At 34.7% G+C, this 22761-nt stretch overlaps 1 protein-coding gene across 7 annotated transcripts in view; it reads right to left on the bottom strand.

Annotated features, from left to right (window-relative positions):
- The window catches only part of SMCHD1 (structural maintenance of chromosomes flexible hinge domain containing 1), a 77609-nt gene that overhangs the window by 17086 nt on the left and 37762 nt on the right, over nucleotides 1-22761 (bottom strand). For 6 of the 7 annotated variants that reach the window (XR_003254335.1, XM_026070555.1, XM_026070556.1 and 3 more), the window contains 12 exons: nucleotides 22309-22457; nucleotides 20729-20817; nucleotides 19620-19738; nucleotides 18727-18894; nucleotides 17302-17427; nucleotides 13424-13503; nucleotides 10904-11061; nucleotides 4063-4178; nucleotides 3556-3617; nucleotides 2306-2393; nucleotides 1778-1909; nucleotides 194-343 (listed from right to left, as the gene is read on the bottom strand). Coding sequence is in view for 6 of the 7 variants with exons in the window: in XM_026070555.1 (XP_025926340.1) it covers nucleotides 194-343; nucleotides 1778-1909; nucleotides 2306-2393; nucleotides 3556-3617; nucleotides 4063-4178; nucleotides 10904-11061; nucleotides 13424-13503; nucleotides 17302-17427; nucleotides 18727-18894; nucleotides 19620-19738; nucleotides 20729-20817; nucleotides 22309-22457 (1437 nt within the window). In the remaining variant the exon portion in view is untranslated. The remainder of the gene's footprint in view (nucleotides 1-193; nucleotides 344-1777; nucleotides 1910-2305; nucleotides 2394-3555; nucleotides 3618-4062; nucleotides 4179-10903; nucleotides 11062-13423; nucleotides 13504-17301; nucleotides 17428-18726; nucleotides 18895-19619; nucleotides 19739-20728; nucleotides 20818-22308; nucleotides 22458-22761) is intronic. The other variant, XM_026070557.1, reaches the window with a different exon arrangement.

The raw sequence follows: 22761 nt of genomic DNA, 5'->3' as shown, positions 1-22761 counted from the left end.
CATGTTTTCTGAAAGTCAGCAAACAAATAGAGAAGAAATAGTTTATCTACACATCAGTAAGAGAAGGCTACAATATATGTTAACCCTCCACAAAACATGACCAGGTGTAAGATCAACTTTGAAACTGTAGGAAAATATGCTTCATTAGATCCATTGCTCATGGAACTAACCGTATTTTTCTTAAAGCACTTACAATTTCAGCTGATCCTCTGTCAAATGGAAACTCGATTGTACTGACTTTCCCCTGAAACTGTGGGATCTCTGTATCATCATCATTGGGGCTCTTAATTTTTGCTATTATTCTGCCAACTAAATCAATTCCTGTACGGTTGTTGTATTCATCCTGTAAGTAAAAAGTTAAGAAGTTAGTTTGGATCATGAATAGGAACCATAAAAATTTGTTTATATATACTATTACACTACGGATCACAAGATGCTTCTATTCTAATATTCTCCCATAGTTTCTCAAATTCTTTTTTCTCTATTTGTTAGTGAATATCTGAAGTTTGAGGAACCTACATTTTTATTATCTGAGATTCTATGAGAAACTGTATCCTGGAAATAAAATCATATATAACAGCAGAAGTTTCTCTTCCTATTGTTTCCCACTACAATCTATTCTTGAAACATTTTTTCCTGTGGCAACAAGAAGTGGGTTTCAGTTGAGATGCCTGACAGTGTGGATGGCATGTTTCAGTTTTGGTAATTTGTATGGCATAAACCAAAATACAATATACACAAAACAAGATATATATGTCATATACTGAAAGCCATTGATTTACATCTTTGTTGTGAAGTTAATTGCAAATCCGAGCAACAAGGCCAATCAAAAGAGAACTCCATGTGAGAGGGCAACAATGTATCTACAATACAGTAGAAAACTACACAGCCTTACTTCTGCACCTTTGCCTAGCATAGTTACCAGACAGCATTAAAAGGAATGTTTAGAATGCTGTATGATACAGGTGCAGGATGGCAAAAACAGAGAAATCAGACGCTTGCTCCTGTAGACACATCTGGATTTGGAGATTGCTGAGGAGGTCCAGCATGACTGAAATCACTCTTGTAAAAACTTCCATTGACACCGAGTCTATAAGAAAAGCTTTAATGAAATCTATTTATTCAGATAACACTTTCTCTTCAATCCCATGAACTGAAAGGATGCCCATCTAAAAAAAAATTTTTGATGGATCAGCCAGTGTGTGTATTTTTATATCTGATTCATGCATCTCATGCTTGATCGACAGTCAATCTCCCCATTCAAATCTGCCTGGGCAAAAAAAAAAAAAAAGATTGCTGAAAGTCAAAAGCTGTGAACTATTTTGATTCTCTGTCTCTGTCTCCCTCTGTATACACACACCAGGGTGCTCATTCTGTGGGTCCTGTGATGGTCTGGGGCTGTCTTCTATTCTCTGAGGGAAAGGGGTTATCCTTGGCAAACTGGTATTTTTGTTTTGGGTAAGGAGATGGAAACTGTCATCAAGAGAAGCAGTTTATTCTTAAATTTGCACTCGGTACCACAGTAATCTGTAATTGTAAATTTTCAGTGCAAGTCTCTTGTGTTCTTAAATAATGAGGTAAAGATCTGCTATCTTTAAGAATTATTTTAAAGGATTTAAAAAAAATTTTTGAATAGGGTTTTATGTTTCTTTTAATCATTTAAAATAAAATGAAAATTAACACAGATGATAGCAACAATACCTTATGGCAAAATTCATCACATTTTAGCAAGCTTACATAGTTCCTCAATTATGATTTTGTATAGAAGTATACTTACCATTACATGGAGGTGTAAATCCTTGACCAGTGTACGACTAGTAACAGTTCGAACATTGGAAACTGCTGGAGTAGCTGGTAAAGAATCAGGTAACAAGCGTACTGGGTCATTAGGTACAACTTCCACTATAATCTAGAAGAGAAGGAAAGAAGAATAAAAGAAAATTTAAAAGACTGATATAATTCACTGCAAGTCACCTGCACACATTGGTTGCTCAAAAAATACTGAAACARATGCATGTGAAATTTATTGGCAGTCTTGAAATAATTTAGCATGACCATAAAGCAGTTCTATTAGGTCACAAATTACTCAGTTTTATAATTTTTAGTTTAAAAAAAAAGCTAACAAAAACATATTTTGATAATCAATTGCTTGAAATCAGTCACTATTAAAATAAAAGTGTAAATTTTTGCAAAGCTTGCAAGTGAAAGTATCGATATTCCAAATCTACAAAGTATCATAACATTTCTCCTAGATGATTCTGTACTACATGTTCTTGGCTACATGTAATTAATTATAAATTCAAACCTGGTCACTGCTGAGCATATTAGTCTTATCCATTGCAAAAGTAAACTGGATACTGTAAGTCCCCACTCTCTCAGGAATCACTTTATCCCTAAAGGCATAAAAAAAAAAAGTCAGTCAATACTGAAGTATACAAGGTATGCAAGCAATTCAAATTCCAAGTAGTCCTGCTAACTACTACTTAGAGTCCTGTTGAAGCATGAAGTTCTTTAACACTCCTCCATAATAAACTTCAGCAAGAATGCCACAAAAAAATCTCAAGAACCCTTCAAGAATAAAGCTTTTGGTAACACAGATGAGGAAAGACTCCTCCAAGGGCTTATAACCTCTACCAGTTGACAGGAAGTTTATCACGGCCCCATTACTCAGAAATCTGCCAGCCTACCCTGTTTTCTCTTTCCATCCAATTAATTCCCATAAAGCTACTGAAATAGAACACAGGAATGTTTACATTATCTAAAACACCAACCAAAGATTCACTTGAAATTTAATCATTTGGCCTAGGTTTACATAAAATCTGACTAGTAGATTCCTTCTCTTAGTGAGTTTACAAAGTTGGGTAACTTGGACCATTGGCAAAGGCTGAGTATATTAACAGGGAGCGGAAAAAAAAAAGAGTTTTACAGCATTCTACAGTGCAGACTATCAGCAAAGAATCCCTAACATCAAAGTATGAAGGGAAGATAGACTTCTGCACTTCCGCTCATAGAAACATGACTTCACCTCGTACGGAAGGCCRCACAGAGATCTAATTTGCTGCAGTATTTACTTATGAAACTTTTGAGGAGATGCAAACAGTGTCTAACTAAGATTCAGACATTGCTCTGGGAGGATGTCACTCTTGAATTGGTTAATGAGATTCTTGCTTTCAACACATGGCATTATATCTACTGTGTGAGTAATAACAGCAATCTGTTTCCTCTTATTTYGTTTGGAAAAAGTAAGATAAAAGATTCCCTGGAATGCTTAACTTGTACAGAATACACTTTCAAAGCTTTACATGTTTCTAATCATTCTAATGTATTACCTTAGACTCCTTTCTTTATCCTCAGATTAAACAAATGTCAAATGTATCCTGGAAGGATACAGTCCTCATATGCATTGTATCATGCTAATTCCTAAACATTTCATAGCACTGTATCACTAATTCTTGAACAGATTGTCATTATCAAATACTAAAACTCTTGTCCCTAGTTCAGACTACTTTGTATAGTAAGTTGTATCAGTAATTATAAAAATATATGCTGCTATACCTGAAGTAAAAGAAGCCATCTTCCTTGTCATCCTTCACTTTACTACAGCTAAATGTTGTAACCTGAGAAGAATGATGCAAAAAATTTAATGAAACATACTTGAAAGTTAAAGTACCTTATTTGTAATATGCTATAAAGTCTTATTGATAAAGGAATTCAATGAGATCACCTATAATTTAGATGCTAGTTTTCTTCTTAATCCTTGGATTGTTTTCTTTGCAAAATTCAGGGTGGCAACTTTTAATAGTCTCCCTACTATTAATCAGCTTCTGCAGAGTAGTAACATTGTTGTCATTACTGTAGTATTGACATTTGAATAGTCTGACAACTTACTCTTAAAAGTAGCAGGGAAGATTTTGTTAAACAAATATAATTGGTATGTAATACTCGGTATTTGCGGTCTAGAGCACTGAGCCAAGTCAAATGAAGGGAAATTTCTACTATGAAGGTATTTGTCCTATACCTGCATTTTGACACACATTTTGAAAACACATTTTGATGACTTACATCAATTGGCATTCTAGTTCCGCTGCTCTGTCCTTCCCACATTTTCATAGAAATCCGTGCTGGATTAATATTTTTAATAATGTTGTTGTCTTCAGAAAGAACACTAACCATAAAATCTGCAGAATAAAAGAAAAAATTTTGTCAGGATTTCATGAATTTCTGTCTCACCCTCCTATCGGGGGGAAGAAACACACAATGTCCACATTCCAAACAAAATCCAAAAAACCAAAAAATTCAAAACCAGACATGGAAAGCCTTCTCTGCCCAGCCCTGTAACTAGATCAGGTAACAATTCTCACTTAGAAAAAAAAAACAACCCAAAACAAAAAAACACTGCTTTATCCAATGACTACTTCAAAAAAACTCAAAATTCAAGTCTCCCTTTCCCAGGTTAGCACCCTGATCAGAATAGCAAGCCAGGCTTCTTCTTACTCTCAGGAAAGAACAATCATTAGCCAGTTAAGTAGTTGCTTCCTTGCTCCAAGGACAGGAAATCCAGATCTCCCTCTTCCTACACAAGTGCTTTAGTCACTGGACTACTGGATAAAGAGGCACAGTAGTTAGAAAGAGACAGTACCAACATCACTACCATCCTCCCCTTCTATTGGCCACATTGTAATAGGGACATAAGCTATGAATCTGACACTGGCTACTTCTAACAGATTAGTATCACATACTTAAATCCATTAGAAGCCGGATATTGGGATTCAAGTTTCACTCCTTCATTTGCTATTGTCCAACTCTGCAGTCAAAATACTGGATKTTTAAAATCCTGATCAGGAAAAATTAGTTTTTCCCAGCCACTCTACAGAAGCTTAGTGGCCTAAAGGAAATGGAATCCAAACTAGGAAAAATCTACCTGAAAACTGTGCATCAAGTACTCTGACACTATGGTAATGTAGATTTCAAGCATGTAGTTGAAGCTGCATTGTTAAATTAAAACTGAATTTTACACTTTAAGCAAGGATTGTGCTTTGATGTGTATGAAAAATTCAGGCATGACTTTCCCCAAGATTACAGTGCCTACCCTTAAATGCATTATGTTCTGAGTCCATCAGTAAATCCAATAATTAGGTTGTTAATTAAATGAGGCTGTTAATAAGGGATTTAATAACAAATTTAGTAAAATGTAATACCAAATATACTATTTTAACTCCTGAAGAAGTTGACTAATTCTCTTCCTCTCTCAAAACTTTTTTGATTTATATTACATAAAATATATCTTTTTCAAATGTAGTATAAGTATTAATGGTTATTTCTCTGTTACTCTTAAATCTTGAAGCAAAAGCTCCTATTCAGTGAAATTTGAAAAATACACTCTTCTATGTTCTCCATGAAATGGAAGCCTCTTTCAAGTTTTCTTCTCTTTCCATTGCAACCAAGGAAAGACACCACATAGCAAGTATGACAGTTATCTTCATTCACTTGCTTCTCATTTTTTTAATTGTCTCCTGACAGCAGCCAAGTTAGTCTTCTCTTTCTGTAACTGTGATCATTGGAAGCCCTGAGTTTCTTGGAAGGCCTGTGTTTCTTTGGGAAATTGTGATTATGAATATTTTCTAAAAGAGCAGAATTAGTACACTAACCTCTTCTTACAGTTAAAGTTTTAGATGCAGAAAAATAATGGTAACAAGAGACCAGAACATTTTATGTATTTCTTTTCAACAGATCAGATCTCCTCACAGAGAAGAAAAAAGCAGGAAACACAGCTTACAAATCTGTATGCATATACGTGATAGTTATATAATTTGTATATATATATATACACACATATATATACACTATATACATACACACACATATACAGACACACACACACATATATTAAATAAAAGATGAAAGAAGCAAGAAAAAGTTATGAGCACAAGCAGAGGAAATGAGGGGGATTTGGGGAAGAAGCAGGTAAGGGACAGCTAAAATCTATCCTCTAGCTATCTTATTCCATGCTGCAAAATGAAGCTTGAAACGCAAGACGGCTGGTCACAGAACACTTCAAAGCAACGAAATCTCTATGATGAAAAGTAAAAACAAACAAAAATCCCCCAAATGCATACACACACAAAAGCTGACTTTTCTTATATTTGAATCAATAGGAATATCTACAACAATGTTGTCTATAAAAAGGAAATTACTACATCAAGATTAAGGTTAAAATGTCAAGAAGGATAAGAACACATCAGTGTTTTATGGCAATACACAAAGAATTTGCTTTGATTTCTGAATTTCAAAAATGAAACAGTCTCAAGACTTAGGCCTAAAGCACTGGAAATCTGAAGTTTATTTTTATGCCTGCCAGAGAATTAATTYCAAGCAGCCTGTGTTTTGCTGAATTCCTATTTGGCACCTCTGTTTTTAGGAGGAGGAAAACATTCCATTACATCATATAGGACTGTTGAGGCCAATTTAATTGACATTTGTATAGCATTTAAAATTTCTTCACAAGCAGTTTTTGTTGTTCCAGTATAAACAAATAGCAAAAAAATAATGACTGTAAAGAAGATTATAAATGACATCTGATATTCTGCTATAAAAATAAACACCCTTCATTTTGGGGCTAGAAACAAAACCTCCAAGCAAATTTTTATCTTATTTATGTCTGGAGCTAAAATTGCAATATTAAAAAGTGAAATATAAAAAGTGAAAAATGCTGAAATGTGTTTTTTCTTTACTCTGTACTTACAATAAATATTTTTGCCTTTTTCGATGCCTCTCAAATTTATATTCGTACTTCTTTCACATCCTTCACTGTCTCTTCCAAACTGAAAAATCCTTCACTGTCTATTCTCCCTAGAAACAAAAATTTTTCTGTATATCCTCATATTTGCCACCACTTTCTGTAAGTTAAGTAAGCCTAATATATCCTTTTTGGGGATATTGGATTTATTTTGTTTTCATCAATACTGACTGCATCTATCTAGATTCTTAAATATTCAATATTCTTTCCATCTTAACTGCCACAGATACTTTTAAACTTTACCAGTAACACTTTCTCCATTGTGACACCTTTTGACTTTTTACAACTCTTTGTTTTCTGTCTAAGATGCTGATAGTGGTCCACGAAAGGGTAGTACTTCAGAACAGCTTACTTTAAGAGCCTTTGGTAAAGGACTTTGCCAAAAAGTCTCTTGAGAAATCAGGTACAGCATCAGCAGGATCTCTCACATTCACACAGTTGTCAAGTCCTTTAAACAGATTTGCAAGGCACCACTTTCCTATACGAATATGTGAAGCTCCTACCCTGTTCCCATTTTTATATTTAGGCATGTGTTTGCTTAATTATATTCTCTATACTTTAAAACAACTGCCCATGTCTGAAAACATACCTAAAGACTGAAAGTTTCCCTGACCTTCCCTAAGACTCTTTTTAAAAACTGCATCAGATTTGCCACCAGAATTTATTCCTATCAGATAAAGGCCAAATTAAATAGGATTAGTATATATTAGTATATTAGTATTAGTATATCAGAGTTAATAGCTCAGCAATTTCATACCTAAATTAATTTATAGTGAATACCATTAGATATAGGAAATTTTTTAATATATATTTCATCAAATACTTCTAAAACCCCTCTACTGAAGAGTCAAATGTAAGACTTTTATCAATGATAGGGTGGGGGCGGGAGAAGGTACCAGTTTGGGAACTACTTTGCCCTCCTTGGCAGGGAGCACTGACAAAATATTTTGTCTTGTTTCCCGCTGCAAACTTTGAAGCTCCCTTTATACCTTTATCATCTCTAAAGCCTACAGCAGGCTTTCCAAGTCTCACATGTTTTTTGTTTTTGCAACTTCAATAAATTGTTACTAAAGTCTTTTTTGCCTTCCTTAATGTGGCAGTAAGTTTAAAATGACAGAATCTACATCATTTAGACAGGACTCCAGCTTTCTGAAGAGGACCTTCATATAATTGTTTCATATGGCAAATTGTGTTACTGCAAATTAAACAAGAATTTGGAAAGTTTGGAAGAAGGGCTAGTAAATTCATACGCTTTATTGGCAAACTTAAGAACCAAACCTCCTACAGTTATCCTAGAGAAGACTTTTCTCTCTTGTATTAACAAGATTAGTTAATACAGGTCTAATAATACCTCACTAGTTTTTTTTAAAACATCTAATCATACTAGTTCCTCCTGAGCTTTTGTTTTCTAAGACAAAATATTGAGCTACTGGCTAAGCAGGACAGAATATTTCCCCTGATTCTAGAAGATGATCAGTTCTTTTTAGGATGCCCTGATAATTTCTGAACTCTTGAAATTCTGAAGAAAGATAGATTAAGAAAAAAGAAAAGGACAGTGCTCCAGCTTATCCTTACTGCACAATCCACAACAGTGATCATTAAATCATTTGCTTTACGCTGCAAGAAAGGGAAAGATATTTTGCTTCTTTAACCTTTATAACAAACAAATGAAGCTGAAAGTACAAACTGAAGGAAGCATCAGATCAGTTCCCTAAGGTTAGATCCCCTTTCACATTGTTCATCCTGACATGCCCTAGAATGCCAAAAATGACAGTGTTTAGCTTGAAGGAGAGAGAAAGAAAATCAATACTTCTCCATGCTTTATTAAGATATTTAGATTTTTAGATAGTATCTGTAGGTGCTAAAGAGGCTCTCAAGGCCTTGAAAAAGGTTACACTCTTTTGAAGTTTTTGGTGGACTCTTATCTTTCAAACTTCTATCTCTTCTCTTGTCTCAAGAAAATCTCCCCTCCCAACAAGCTAAAACACCTTTCTGTTCACATTAATTTTAGCATCCTTGAGCTATAAAACCTATATCATATTACAGTGCTCTTTTTAATTAGATTCTCTTATTCATGCGTAAGTTTTCTTATAGGAGAAAGTAGAGATTTCAGATTCTGTTTCAATTTTAACAAAAGATGCTTTCTCATGGACATAATTTGCTCTTCTTCATCTGTTACTGTTGACCACTACCTTCCTCAATGGGATATAAAACATAAGCAACTTTTTGTTTGTTTGTTTCACGACTCAGCGACCTTGGTTTAACATCAAAGATAATCTTCTCATGAGGGAATACAGTAGAAAAAGACAAAAATTTGGACCATCTTTGGCTTCCTTTCTATCACTTCAGATTTTTATTTTGACTTTCAAAGGATTCTTATCTTCTTGAAAGGAATAGTCAATTCTAAATGGTACATCTTTTTGGTTCCTCTTGGCTCATAGGTGGCCTGTAACTTCAAAGCTAACTCCTTTGTTATTATTACATTGAGGATAACATGAGGGAAAACATGCATGAAATAGCTCAGATCATCTTTTCGGAAAACTAAAAGCCAAAATGTGGTATTTCATTAAGGACAGAGAAGAGATTCAGTAGTTTTTCCATTTATAGACAGATATAACCAGTAATTTGGAACAAATAAGAGCTCTTTTATGATGCTTTCCAAAGAAGATGCACATGACTTTTCTTTCCAAGTGTAATAGAGGTATCTCAGATACGGTTGTTATGAAGAACTGAGTACAAAATATTTGGAAGACGACCATTAGCATATGCAATTATAAAGAAGTCTAAAATGCTGAGACTGGAAAAAAAGAGCAGAATTAGCTTGAGAATTCTTGCAGAGTAGGCAGAAATCAGTTTTACTTCTCCAAAAAAGGAGGGATGGACACCATGGCACAAGAATACAGGTAGAGATAGAGTAAACAAGCAGGGACAGTAAATTGCAGGGAAAGTGATGCAAAGTTGGGCAGTTGCACCAGCCAATGGGAAGACTTATGCTTCGCTAGCTACAGTTTCACAGAATCTCCAGTTTATCTCTTGGCCTCAGCAGCAACAGTCAGCCATGCTTTCCAGAGCACCCGATGCAAGGAATACAAGGCTTTTTTTTTTTTTTTTGCCATGTTAGCATTCTGTTGACTCCAGAAACTGCTCATGCTGCCTATAGCAAGGGTCATCTCTGAAAGGCACGCATGAAATATTCAAAGCCAACAATGTGTCTCAACATAGGTGATGTATTTAGAACCTTGTGAGGGAAGAAAAAACACAATTGTTGTTTTACGCAAGGAGACAATCCAGCATGGCATTTCCTCTGTGGCAGGAAGATGATGGAACAACAGACAGAAAAGGGGCTTATCCAAGGTATAACTAGCTTCTTGATAGCAAATTAAGAGTGCTTCTTTGAAAGACTCTTTGATTAATGATTTCTCCAGGTTCTTCATACACATTCTGATTGCCAAATAAAGACTTGCAAGAAAGATAGAACTGCCACTGAGAAACACTGGCATGCTGATAATGAAGTAGCTCTAAAGAGGGACCACATCTAATTCATTAAATGTGATCCCTTTGAACATTTCAGTTTTATTGGCATGACTGCCACAGAACAAATTTGAGTTCCTCCAGTGACTTGGTTAAGAATCAAAGTTGGTATTTTTGATTTGTGGGTAAGGTACATAGACTAATTCAGAGAATAAAATCATTCTGAAATGAAACTTCAGAGTAACTAAAAATGAAAACATGAATCATCATTACATCTGTTGTAGCTATTCAGAGATAAAGTATTACCTGAATGTGATTTTTTTCAGTAAAGAGAAAGAAAAAGCACGAGATATCCTTGATATCCTGTTAAACTGTTTTCTATACTTCCAGTAGACAGAAGAAAAAAATTTGACAAAGAGGGCATGACAAATTTTCATCARTTACCCCCAGTTACGTGTTTAGTTCCTGATTTTCTAAAGATGCAGCCAAAATGCTACTATGTTGGTCCACAAATACAGTATAATAGGAGATAGAAAGAATGGAAGAAAATACACGAGGAGAATTATAAAAATAGTTTTTCATTGGTTTATAAAGTCTTTGAGTGACTGATTTCCACCAGAAAGTCCTTTTACTTACCAGGGAAAGTACCTCCTGCTGGAAAAGAAGCATTTTTGTCATATTTAACATTCAAGTGGACAGGTTTCTCAGGGTCAGGCAGGACATTTAATGTGATTATAGGACAATCTAATGTGCTCTTGTTGTATGAGGCTTTAAGCTGTAAGTTGTGCTCTCCCCTGAAATAAACAGAAGTGATAAAATTTGTTATAAAATACCCCTTCTAAAAAGATAGTTTTCAACAGACCTCAAAATCTGAATTATGTAAATGAAAGCATAATAAAAATATCTAAAAAGAAAATTGAGTTATCAGTAGTAAAGGAAAGACAAAATCAAAGTTTTAGGGCCAAGTTAGAAACAATATACTTTTAGTGAAGTAAAATTGATGTTTTAAGATATTCTTAAGATATTAGCTTACTAAACGTAATCAAACATTTAAGATATTCTTATGACAATAGCTTACTAAGTTTAATTTTCCTTTAACATTTTATTAGCTTGATCATGTTTCATTGTCCATCTGTAAGATACTAGCAACTGCAGCTTTAAACTGCAAAAGATAATAAGGTAGAAAGTAGGCATAGCTAAATAAAATACAATCTGAGGGGAGCATTCTGCTTTGGCAGTTTCTGAAGAGTGAATCTGAGTACAACCCAACATCTAGTAAAGTGCATTGTGAGTATTTAATGACTTCATTGCCGTCTAATAAGTCATTTTTAGAGTATTAAAAACGAGAAGTTTTTAAACAAAACTGAGAATATCATAATTAATTGCATAGAGGCTGCATTCCCCAGGCAGTTTTGATTCTATAAAAAAGTAGGATGTTACCACTGAGCACACCTGTTTGTAACCTCCAGTAATTTAGTGCTTGCTAATATTCAGCAGTCTTCTACCAAGATGTGGGCATTACCCACACACTGAGCACCATCAATAGCTTTTTAATAAATTTTCTTACAAATGCAAAATAATATTTTCAGGTCAAATCCTGCAGATATGAATGCAAATATATTAACTGTCATAAAATACTTCAAGAGTTACAAGAACTGACACTTAGCAGTAGCTTCTAAGCTACTTAAAGCCAACCTAGTCTTGTAAGAAAAGCTCTTATGAAAGCTAACCTTTATTAATTTCTTGTCAGTATTTCTCTCCTAGGCACCTGCTGGTTTAGAAAATAATTACTTATATTGAAACACTCTACACACATTCCGTTTGACCATAAGACCTGCTCTACAGCCAGAAGGTTAGCCTCCACTTTTTGGTCCCTGTCAGCCAGTAAAGAATGCTACCATCCTCAAACACAAGAAGACATTACTAAATCTAATTTGTAACAATAATATTTTGGATTTTTGGATGAAAAATTCTCTATAATTACTCAAACTATTTAGATTCATTTCTCATAAAAGCATGTTGATGAATTCCCCTCTTAAGCCTTTTCTAAAAAATGAAAAACAAAGTGTAGCTTTCAGCTTATTTTCCTAAGAAAACAAGGCTTAGGTTATTCTCTCTATTTCCAGTTGAAATTGGCCAGCTGATTCAGAGGAACACAAGTCTTAAAAGGCCAGAAAGAATGCGTGGAAAAGCTGGATTAGTACAGCTAAGGAAATGGAAATGCAGAACACAGATTAAATCCCTATGACTTTCTAAAAATTGGTAGGTGGCGGAAGAAAGAGTTCCCAATTATTTTCTTCTCTGAGGGAAAGGCAGCCTTTCTATTCTGTACACGGGTGCACTATCCACTCCAAAAAATCATCACATATACAACCCCAAACTAGCTACCGTCTGTGTTGAATCATGCCTAGCCAGCAAGACAACAAAGTAAGTAGAAGATGCAAGAAAAAAATCAAGTGTTACCAGGTGGGCCTCAGGGATGCAGGAAGTGGGTAGCAGAACTATGAACATGAGGAGGATACAGAAATAATGAATTTGAAAATTCAAATGGAACATGTGAGTGTAAGGGGAACCAGGGTGACTGAGGTGAAGAAGCAGGAGCCACAGGACACAAACCTACAGGAAATGAGCTTTACTAGTTAACCTGCTAATAAGAATGTATTTTTGGTTTTGTTTTTTGTTTTTTATTAGATTGGACATTTTACCTAACTTTTAAAAAACTGGCTAGCACCTAGAGGAGGTGGGATTTCAACACTAAAAGGTGTTCCTGTCTTAAAAGCACAGTGTCTGGTTATGGTCCCCCAAAGGCTGTACATTTTAAACACTTTAAATGGCTTAAAAATGCCTTCTACACTAGGTACAGCTTGGCAATTAAAAGCTGTGTTTTATCATGACCAAAAAAACCCCAAGATTCAGAAAATTAGAGCAGCAGCTTCTTGGAAGACCAAAGGAAGAAGCTATCAAATTTTACTTAAATAAACACTTAATTTCTTAAAGATCACTATCTGGCCTTCCACCAGCATCTAAAAAATAAATGTGTGACCTTGGCCCTAGGTGAATTCCTGGTAGGTACTTTATGAAATGCGCAGCTTAAATACATCTAGCAAGCGACATTTCAGAATTCAATTGTTTTTCCATATAGTTTTCACTACTTACCTAGGTGCATGAATACTAATAACTCCCAGGTTAGCCCTACCATTTTCATCTGTTTTATGTTGCTGGCTTGAAGGAACAATCTGTCAAAAAAAATATTTTTTAATCTTTTAATGACACAGAAGTAGTAACAAGTCTTAGATTAGAATAAAATGTATACTTCCTTTGCCTGCATACTGTTGTTCCATTTGAGCAATAACTACTTTTTGTCTTCGCACTCTAAATTCGGGAAAGATACACTGTTATAAATATTATCTTAGGTTTCAGAATTTTCTCTGCCAGTTTTTGAAGAAAATCACTTTATCTGAACTAGGACAGTTTTGTTCATTAATATGTTTAAATAGTTTATTCATTTAATTGCTACTGATGCTATCACCTTGTCCACAATACAAGTTAATCTGAAAATGTTTTCAGGTTTTAACACCTTCTAAAAACTGCTTATTCCCTTTCACAGCGTTTTTTCAATCTGCCTAGAGATTCCCGGGTAGCAAAAGTTATAAGAATGATACTATTTGAATATAGACAACTAAAACATCTTCTCCTCCCCCCATCCTAGTCTTACTGCCAAAAATGTAAGACTACAAGACAACCTAGAGAAAAGTGTAATGACAAGTGATGTATAGTACCTTATAAATCAAAACTTACTGACAAATAAGAACCAATCTCTACACTGTAAAGAATGGCATTTAACAAAATTCTAATGATGAGAGAGAAACTGTCAGTGTTGTTTCAGGATAATAACACAAATGCCTTATAGATCTTCTATTTTCGCAGCACATTAACTGGGCTGGGTCCCAAGACCATTGAAGTTAATGGAAATTCTTTGACTTAAAGGAATTTTGGCTGAATCTCACTGTTAGAAAAGAACTATTACTCAGTGGTGTTCTTCAAGGTGTGATTTCTATGTGCATCCTGTTTTTGCTGCACTTACTCCCACAGCACTGAAAGCGAAAACTTATAATCAGCAGTACCAGAGTCACACTTCGCTTTACACATTAAACGGCACAGAATTTATCATTTCATTTTCTTCATCGACTACAATCTTTCAAAACTACGGATTCCTCAGCAGAGAGAGAATGCCTATCATCTCATAGAGACAGGTCACAGTGAATCTTCAAGAATACTTATACACTCTTAAAGTAAGTAGAAGCTATTCCTTCTGCAAATGTGTGTGTGTGTGCGAGCTCCACCTTAGTCCTACCGATGAAATACACTGTAAATGTATGAAAAGAACCTCAGACAGTAGCTCTAAAGTTTAGAGGACAGCAAAGGAAGCCACAGGTACATCCTGAATTCTCATGAAATTAGTTCTTCTCTAAAGATGGAAATCAACTTTTTCAACAAAGATTTCAACCAAGATTACAATGCAAATGTTTGTCATTATATGAATAGAATGGCATTAAATTGCTTTCCATTTGTTATTTCAGCACAGATTTCAGAAAAATAAGGGGTGGGTAATTTTCTTGCAGAATTATTTTCTTTAACAGAGAAAATATTTCACAAATCTCATGTCAGCCAGTTAAGTGAATGAAACCACTTTAGGAAAAAAATTTGTGAAAGCTGGTTCATAATGGATCAGCTATGAAAGCATGAATTTATCCTACAGTGTCACCACAGAAAGGCAATGGCAAAAATGTATGCTTAATGGTTCGAATGGAAGGCAGCATTGTAAAAATATTTTCTTTTTCTAGAAATAATGAGAAAATTGCCAGACATTTCATTAATTCTCCCAAAGACTGCACCCAGCTCAGAAGAGGAACTCTGTATTTGAAATTACTATACATCACAGAATAGAAAGTTTTAACTTTACAGAAACAGGAGTTGTTGCTTTGTGCATTTCCACTGTTGTGGTGCACATAAGAGGTCAGAGACTTTCTGTTCATACATATTCATTTAGTTTTGGAGCTGTGGAGGAAAYTGAAGTACTGGAAATGCAATCACAGAATACCAAGTATAGGAGACTTAGAGGGCAAGATGTGAAATATAGATAGCTTATCTGAGAATTCCAATTCCCAGAAACTTCTCATTTCCTTTGGAAGACTGTCCATTCAACCTGTTTGAAATGCCAAGGCTCTGGACAGCTCCCTGAAGAGGTTCTCCAWGATACTCATTACGATCTGATCCTTGCCTAGCAAATATGCAGCTGGTTGCTCTGCTATTGTATGAAACAAGTATCTCTCCAAAATGATACTGGAGTAATTGAGCTCTGGAGGAGAGCACTGTAATAGATACATTATAACAATGATCCACTTTGGCTTTGAGAATACTCTCTGCAGGAAACATCCAGCTTGGATGAGGAACAGGAAAACTTTCTAAGAGATGCTGCAGCGTCCTCCTCCCTGGAGGAAGGCTTAATATCTGAAAGACAGAGCATGCCACCAGAACATTTCTTTGATCAGACAGCACAACCATACAGTATTACCATCAAGGTTGTAAGTCCTCTCAAGATCAACATAACTAGAAGCCTAGAGGAGACACGTTTGCCATCATAAACAGAGTAACAGGCAAATTAAGAAGAATCCAAACTATGAAGTAGGCATCTGTTGCAAGAGCTTCAGAAGAGCCAGAAGAAAAATCTTCAAGATGTAAAGAAATTTCCTTAAAAAAAGTCCAGTAAAAATAAGTAATAGGAGCAGTATAGTTAAACTGGGAAAAAACTGAGACAGTGGCATAGTTCTTGACTCATGAACAAAAGAAAGTTCTTGGATGCTGMGTATTTTAAGACCAACTGAGGGATGCAAATGCCCGGCAAGCAGGAGTAAAGACAGACCAAGGCCAGCCCAGCATTAAAGATCTCATATCCAGAGGTGGATGAATATACACTATATTGATAATACACACGTAGGCAAGTACTCACTGGGGGAAGTGATGTCTTAAATATTTCAACAGTTGCCAAGGTATATCTGATATATTTGTCTCCCTATACCAGATAGGCATAATGACCACAAATGGATAAAGACATAACTGACAGCCATAACTAAGACATGAATATTAAGAGTAGGCAAGTAGGCAAAAACTGAAAACTCTCACAGAATTGTTGTGATACTGCTCATTCTGCTGATTTGGGAAAGACATAGCCTGAAAGCTTCTGCTCCGAATGCCTGCTTCTGCAAGGATAATCCTTCCTAAACATCCCTAAATTTGGAAGACACCAACAAATTGCTGTTCAATTCAATATAACAGTCTCTGCAAAGACACTTAGGAATGTTCATATTCAATCCCCCAGTAACAAGAATGAAGATTTTAATAACAGAAGTATCTGTCGAACTACTTTCTTAGTATAGACCAGTGTGCAGACCACCTGTCACTCATAACAGACTCATGGAAAGGATAGTAACTGCTTAAATCTGGGTTAAATATTGCATCCTCATTGTTTCTATTTGTTTTATATTGCTAATGCTCTTCACAGAGATAACCAAGTACAGATCAAAACTACATTATTTTACATGCAGACCAAAAGCCATATGTTCAGGAACCACAATCAAAGAACCACCGGACAAAAATGATGCATGATACAGTTGCCACTTTGAAGCATATCTTTACTGTTATTCAGCAAATTAATACAGGTAAAGGGCAGGGGGGAGGGATTACAAAGAAGTTTCAGAAAATCTGAAATGTATACAAATTACACTTGGATACTGTACTATAAGAACTTCATGTTTTTGATAGTGATAATAAAAGGGAGCGGAGGAATCTGTCATGGGAACTATTTTCATTATTCATCGAAATTACTATAATAAGAGATTAATTATTCTGTCATATCTTTACAATACTCTTCATTTTTCCAAAAATGTCTCAAGAATGAAGACGACAATGTAGACATGACAACACAAATTTATGCTTTGATAAACAGAGGTTCATATAATAAGACCTATGCTTACCTTTAAGTTGCTAGCCTTTATAAGACTGATTTTGACATTAGGTTCAGGAGATGGATTTCCCCACTGATCACACAGTTGAACTACAAGGGGCTTCTGCAGTTCTCTACCATTAATCACTGCAACAGGCTGGAAGAGATAAAAATACACTATTGCATTGTATTCTAGGTGTATCAGACATTCATAGCAGCTGGTTAGGAATCCCCAGAGTGATAGAATCTGCCTTTTCCCTACTATTTGTCTTCCATAATAGGTAGACTATGAAAGAATTGTAAAACTCCAGGAAGATATTTCCATAGTTCTGTCATTCTCTTGACATTATAAAATGCAATGCTTCAATTTAATTTCATGTCTTACTTGTGCTGACGTGACTAAATGTAAGGACATGCTTCTCAAGAAGCTTCTCAAAGACAGCTTCCTTGTTACAGAAAGAGCAAAATGTCTAAGACTTTTAGTCTTCTGATATACCTAGACAATTTTATAGAGATTGAAAGTATTCATGACACTCCTTGAACCTTGTTTCACTTTTCCTTTAATAGCTTCCTTCTCCATTTTCCAACACTCCCATCTTTATTCCTGTTTTCTACTCAGAGAACCAAACCTATCTTTTACCTGCTTCCACTCTCCTATTTTACTTTTTGCTGTGACTTCTGTATGATCACTTGAACAACCAAYGTAAACATTGAAAAATAAAACCACTGCGAATAACTAGATGATACCAAAACCCTCCATCCTTTACATTTGACATAAGTGRTGTATCCCTTCACCATTTTCTGATTGGAACCACATTTTCAATTCTAAGTAAGGTTGGGGTTGTCTTTCCACATTGTTAGCATCAAAAATAAAACCCCAAATAAGGGAGAGGTGAACTGTCAACTAYTTCTACCATTAAAGACAGTATTTTGGCAAACAGCAGTGGAAGGTGGGTGTTAGGATTCAGCCCACAGTAAAACTGCTCCATTAAGGAAAAGAAAAAGGCATCATCTTGTAGAAAGGGGACTGGGGCAGAATAAACTGTGTAAAAGTTTAAGCAGTAGATATATTATATACTTAAGTATTATAAAGTAGTACAGTGTTGTAAACAGACACTTAAGAGTTAGATTACCCTAACAGAAAATTACTTTTAAAAGCCAGTGTAGTTAGTTATCTATTACACAAAAAAGGTTTCACATATACAGTCTCATTTAAAACATGCCTACATGATCAGACAGGTTGCAAAATACTTACTTAATTTTGCTTATGCTATGCTGTCCTGTATAAAATAAAAAATGTCTCCAGAGCTATCATAGTCTGGCAATTTTCAGAAGCRCTATATTAAGAAACCAGTGTTTTAATTTTTGCATACAGTACTCTGAAAAGCTCTGGAAATAAAAGACCTGCTGACTAGCCAACCCTTTGTTTTTTCCAAACAATAACTTTTGGACTTACCTTTTCTAACTCTGGCCAATCCACAAGTTGCAGTTTAGCAGGGGATCCTGCAATTAAATTTACTCTGAGAAAATCGGAAAATTCACGCCAAGCAAAGCACAATTCTTTGCTTCCAGGTAAACCCGGTTTAAACCGAATACCTTTGACTCTCATTGTTAGTGTACTTTCCTATTGAGAAATAAAAACAGGATTCTATCAAGAACAAAAAAGGGAAGTGTAATTTATTCATTTTTTCAATACAGTATTTTTATTATTTATGCATACTGGRATCTATTTGCTATTTTTACTGTGAGACAGTGAACTAAAAAATAAACTACAATTTTTAGTCCTTTTTCTAATTTGAAAGGACTTCTTGTGCAAGAAGTGATCAATTTCAAAGTTACACATTTCTCAGAAATCTATTTTTCATCATATAGGAAATTTTACTTATTTAAATGCAGCATCATATTTTAAAACGTATAGACCACATTTTAAATTAAATTAAACTAATGCAGACAATAACATCTATAACTCCCCATGCTGCTTCAAAACATCATAAAATCAACTATACCACCATAAATAAGAACAGAACATTTAAAAAGCAGCTAGAATAAAACATAGAGAAGAACRGAGGTAAAACAAAGCAAGCCTGGCTAAAGTGTGACATATAAAGTGAGCCTGCACCCATACTGTATAGCTGCAGCAGTGATAAAGTTTTTAACAGATACTGTTGTATACCTTAGAACAGGATCACATGATTTTAATGCTTTAAAATTCTACTTCTCATAGCTTACCAACTAGTGTTTAATTAGACTATCTTTCAACGGGTTTGGTTCAATTCTGTGTGAAAATTAAGACAATTAAGGCCATAAAGAAATAAACTATATGACATCTTAGAAATAATTATGAAATACCTGCCAAGTTATTTTCAAATTTGATTTATCAAGTCCAGGCCCAGAAACTCCCAGAGAATTCACACAAGAGGATGTCACTGTCTGAACCTGGTTTCCATACTGATCTGTAATCATGACATCTGTTTAAAAAGAAGTTGATTATTAAAACGATTAGTAAGATGAATATCCTATTAGCTGCTTYAATGAAACATTACACAAGATACAGAATATAAATGTACACAACMTACACACAATATGGAGAAAATTTACATGATCAGGGAATCATAAAAAGTACATGTATATAGTCATATCACACAAAACTTTGTGCTTCCACTTTGTGAATAAAAAGACTTTTTCTTGCTACAAAGAGGCTGTTTCACAACCTCTTAGATACAGTCTGTCCTATGCGCCTTTCTTCACTCAACACACAAGCCTTTTATGCCCCAAAATATCTAAGTATTTCTAATTTCTAGAAGTCACCTAAATATCTCATGCTTATTAGAAGTAATTGACACATTCAGAGTAGGAAAAACATTGCACGCTACCCGAAGAAGAAAAAATATGTAATTTTTCACCAACAGGCATAAATACCAAAACAAAAAAAAATTGCCAATACTGAAACATTTTTATTCTCACAGTGCCTGGAAAAGTCTAATAGTCAATGTTCGACTTCATTGACCACATGTCCAAACWGCAACCATATACAGAAACCAAGGGAGAATGAGAAGACTGATCCCTACCATGACGACTTCTTACGTTGAAGCCTTAACTTAAAAATGTATCACTTGGAAGATCAAGCTCTTGAAATTATCTGAATGCTCTTCTGACCTTTAAGGTTTCAGAATGCCCAACCTTAACAAAATCTTGTTAACAATTTGAACTCCAGTGGGAGGAATGTCCCAATATACAAATTTAGAGGCGGATCATACTAGGGAGTTAACTAAAGAACCRTAAAATGATGATTACAGAAGTCTGATGATCATTCCATGAGTGGGAATGTAAATTCTTTTTATTTTATAAAAGCAGAAGATAATTCACTCTTGATGACATTGGTATACATAACAGTCTAACAAAGTGCAGAGAAACAGAAACATATCTTGCAACAAAGCGAAGGATATGCAAATACTCACCAATTTCACTTTTTAGCTCTTCRCCCATCTGCAATGTGTTTGGTCCTTTCAATTTACATTTAATGTGTTTGGGTTCATCAGGAAGTGGTCTAAGTTAACATACGAAAATTGATTTATAAACATTTTCATGAAGCTAATCACTTAAAACACATTAGCAGATATAACAAAGCATGCAGTAGTTATCATTCATTTGCAACTGAAATTTTTCATAATTTTATCCTTGCATATATTTAGAGGATCAAGTCTCATGTGCATACATGTTACCTAGTAGCCTTCACCTCAGTCTTAGCAGGTGGAGCTTATCAGAGACTGCTTGCATAATGAAACACAGTGGTGTTATGGGACTTTATCATTTTTTCTCTAATAACTTGCTACCAATATTTAACRCAGATCAGAGTCATAGACAGATAACAAAGCAGAATTCAGGTCTGTACTGTTTTAAATCTTGAAAAACATCTCCAACACCTTTAAGCCAAGGTAACATACTATTGTCTACATATTAAAATGTATATTTTAATGTAAAAATGATTATAATAACATTAATCCTGATACACATGTACGGAGGTATCATARTCTTGTTAAGAAAAACATTTGCCAAATTCTTAAGAATCTAATTATAGCTAATATAGATTAAAAATTTAGTGTCCCCTCTCCAAAACAAAACAAAGCATTATAGAAATAATAAACAAATGTAAAAAAAAAAATCAATTTCCATTTCCCCTTTTGCTACAATAAAGCAGAAGTGATCAGCCTAAATTATCCCTAACACTAGTCTCTCCAAAATATTTTTCAGGGTGCTTTTAAACCATCTCAGCCTTTTCTTCTGTTTACTTGATGAAAGTTAACATCCTCTGTGTCCTGGCTGCCTTAGATCTAAGAGTTAATTGAGATCTAAGAGTTATCTGGCACAATAWTTTTGACTCCTTTAGTGTGTTCAAGGTTAAGAATTATGTTGATAACTTTAACAACCACGTGAGAATGACCTCCCAGTTAATTTTTATGGCAACTATAGCAGAATAACCTCTAAAAAGGAGTTCCCTAGTCTGAGACTCCTTTTTATTGATTAAAAAAACCCTATAAAACAGTCAATAATAAATCCCCTATTCTACTTCCTATCAGATACAGACTTCTGCATTTGGCTAGAAAAATCCTATCTTTAGCTACAAAGCAATATCCCTTGAAAGCTGTAACAATTTGCTTTATATTTATAGTATTATTTCTCTTTAGTAATCAGTGACCTGACTCCTCAATAAGACTGGTAATCCTATAAGCTTAAAGGTTTATGAAAAGTTTTCAAAGATGGCAGTATTCTTCAGTTTATGCACATTTACAAATGTAATTATAGGGCTAGATACAAACATATCATGATGGGAGTTCTTCACATACATAATGTTCTCATCTCTAATCACATTTTGCCTTTAAAGAAAAAACAAACCAACCCTCCCTACATACTCCTGGCTCTTTTGCCAACTGACTTCATTATTTCAGCTTTTGTAGAAAGATTTTTTTTTYCCCAAAGCACAATTCTACAATCCTTTGCTAACAATATCTTTCACAAAGTGTGTTTCAAATGGACAAACCTGACAGTAAATGCACTCTCCAAAGACACGTGATCATCAAGATAAGTAATAAGACAGTAACGTACATCTTTTACTGATGTTGGTACTTTCACATCAGGTAATAAACCCTGAATCAAATTGTCTCTGTTAATTTTGGGTGTCCAGTTAACCTAAAATAAAAATTTCTTAAATTAATCAAATGCTAAAATTATTAATCACTAGCTACACAACACATCTACGGTCATTCAAAACATGCCGAAGCATAATACAATAGAAGCTTTCAATGAAAGCCTGAGCTTTTTCCAACAGTAACCAACGATAATTGCCCAAATACAGAAACTTACTCTAAACAAACCCAAAACACACACTGAGTTTCCCTCACTGCATCTTTATGCATTAGCAAAGATCTAATAGAGAAAAATATTAGAAGAAAAAATGTATCATATTTGGTGGAGCTCTGCCTTGGTATCAGGC

Source organism: Apteryx rowi, unplaced genomic scaffold (assembly GCF_003343035.1).
Source record: "Apteryx rowi isolate R43461 unplaced genomic scaffold, aptRow1 scaffold_312, whole genome shotgun sequence".
NCBI lineage: Eukaryota > Metazoa > Chordata > Aves > Apterygiformes > Apterygidae > Apteryx > Apteryx rowi.
The sequence above is the reverse complement of the archived record's forward strand: the minus strand, read 5'-3'. Positions and strand labels throughout refer to the sequence as shown.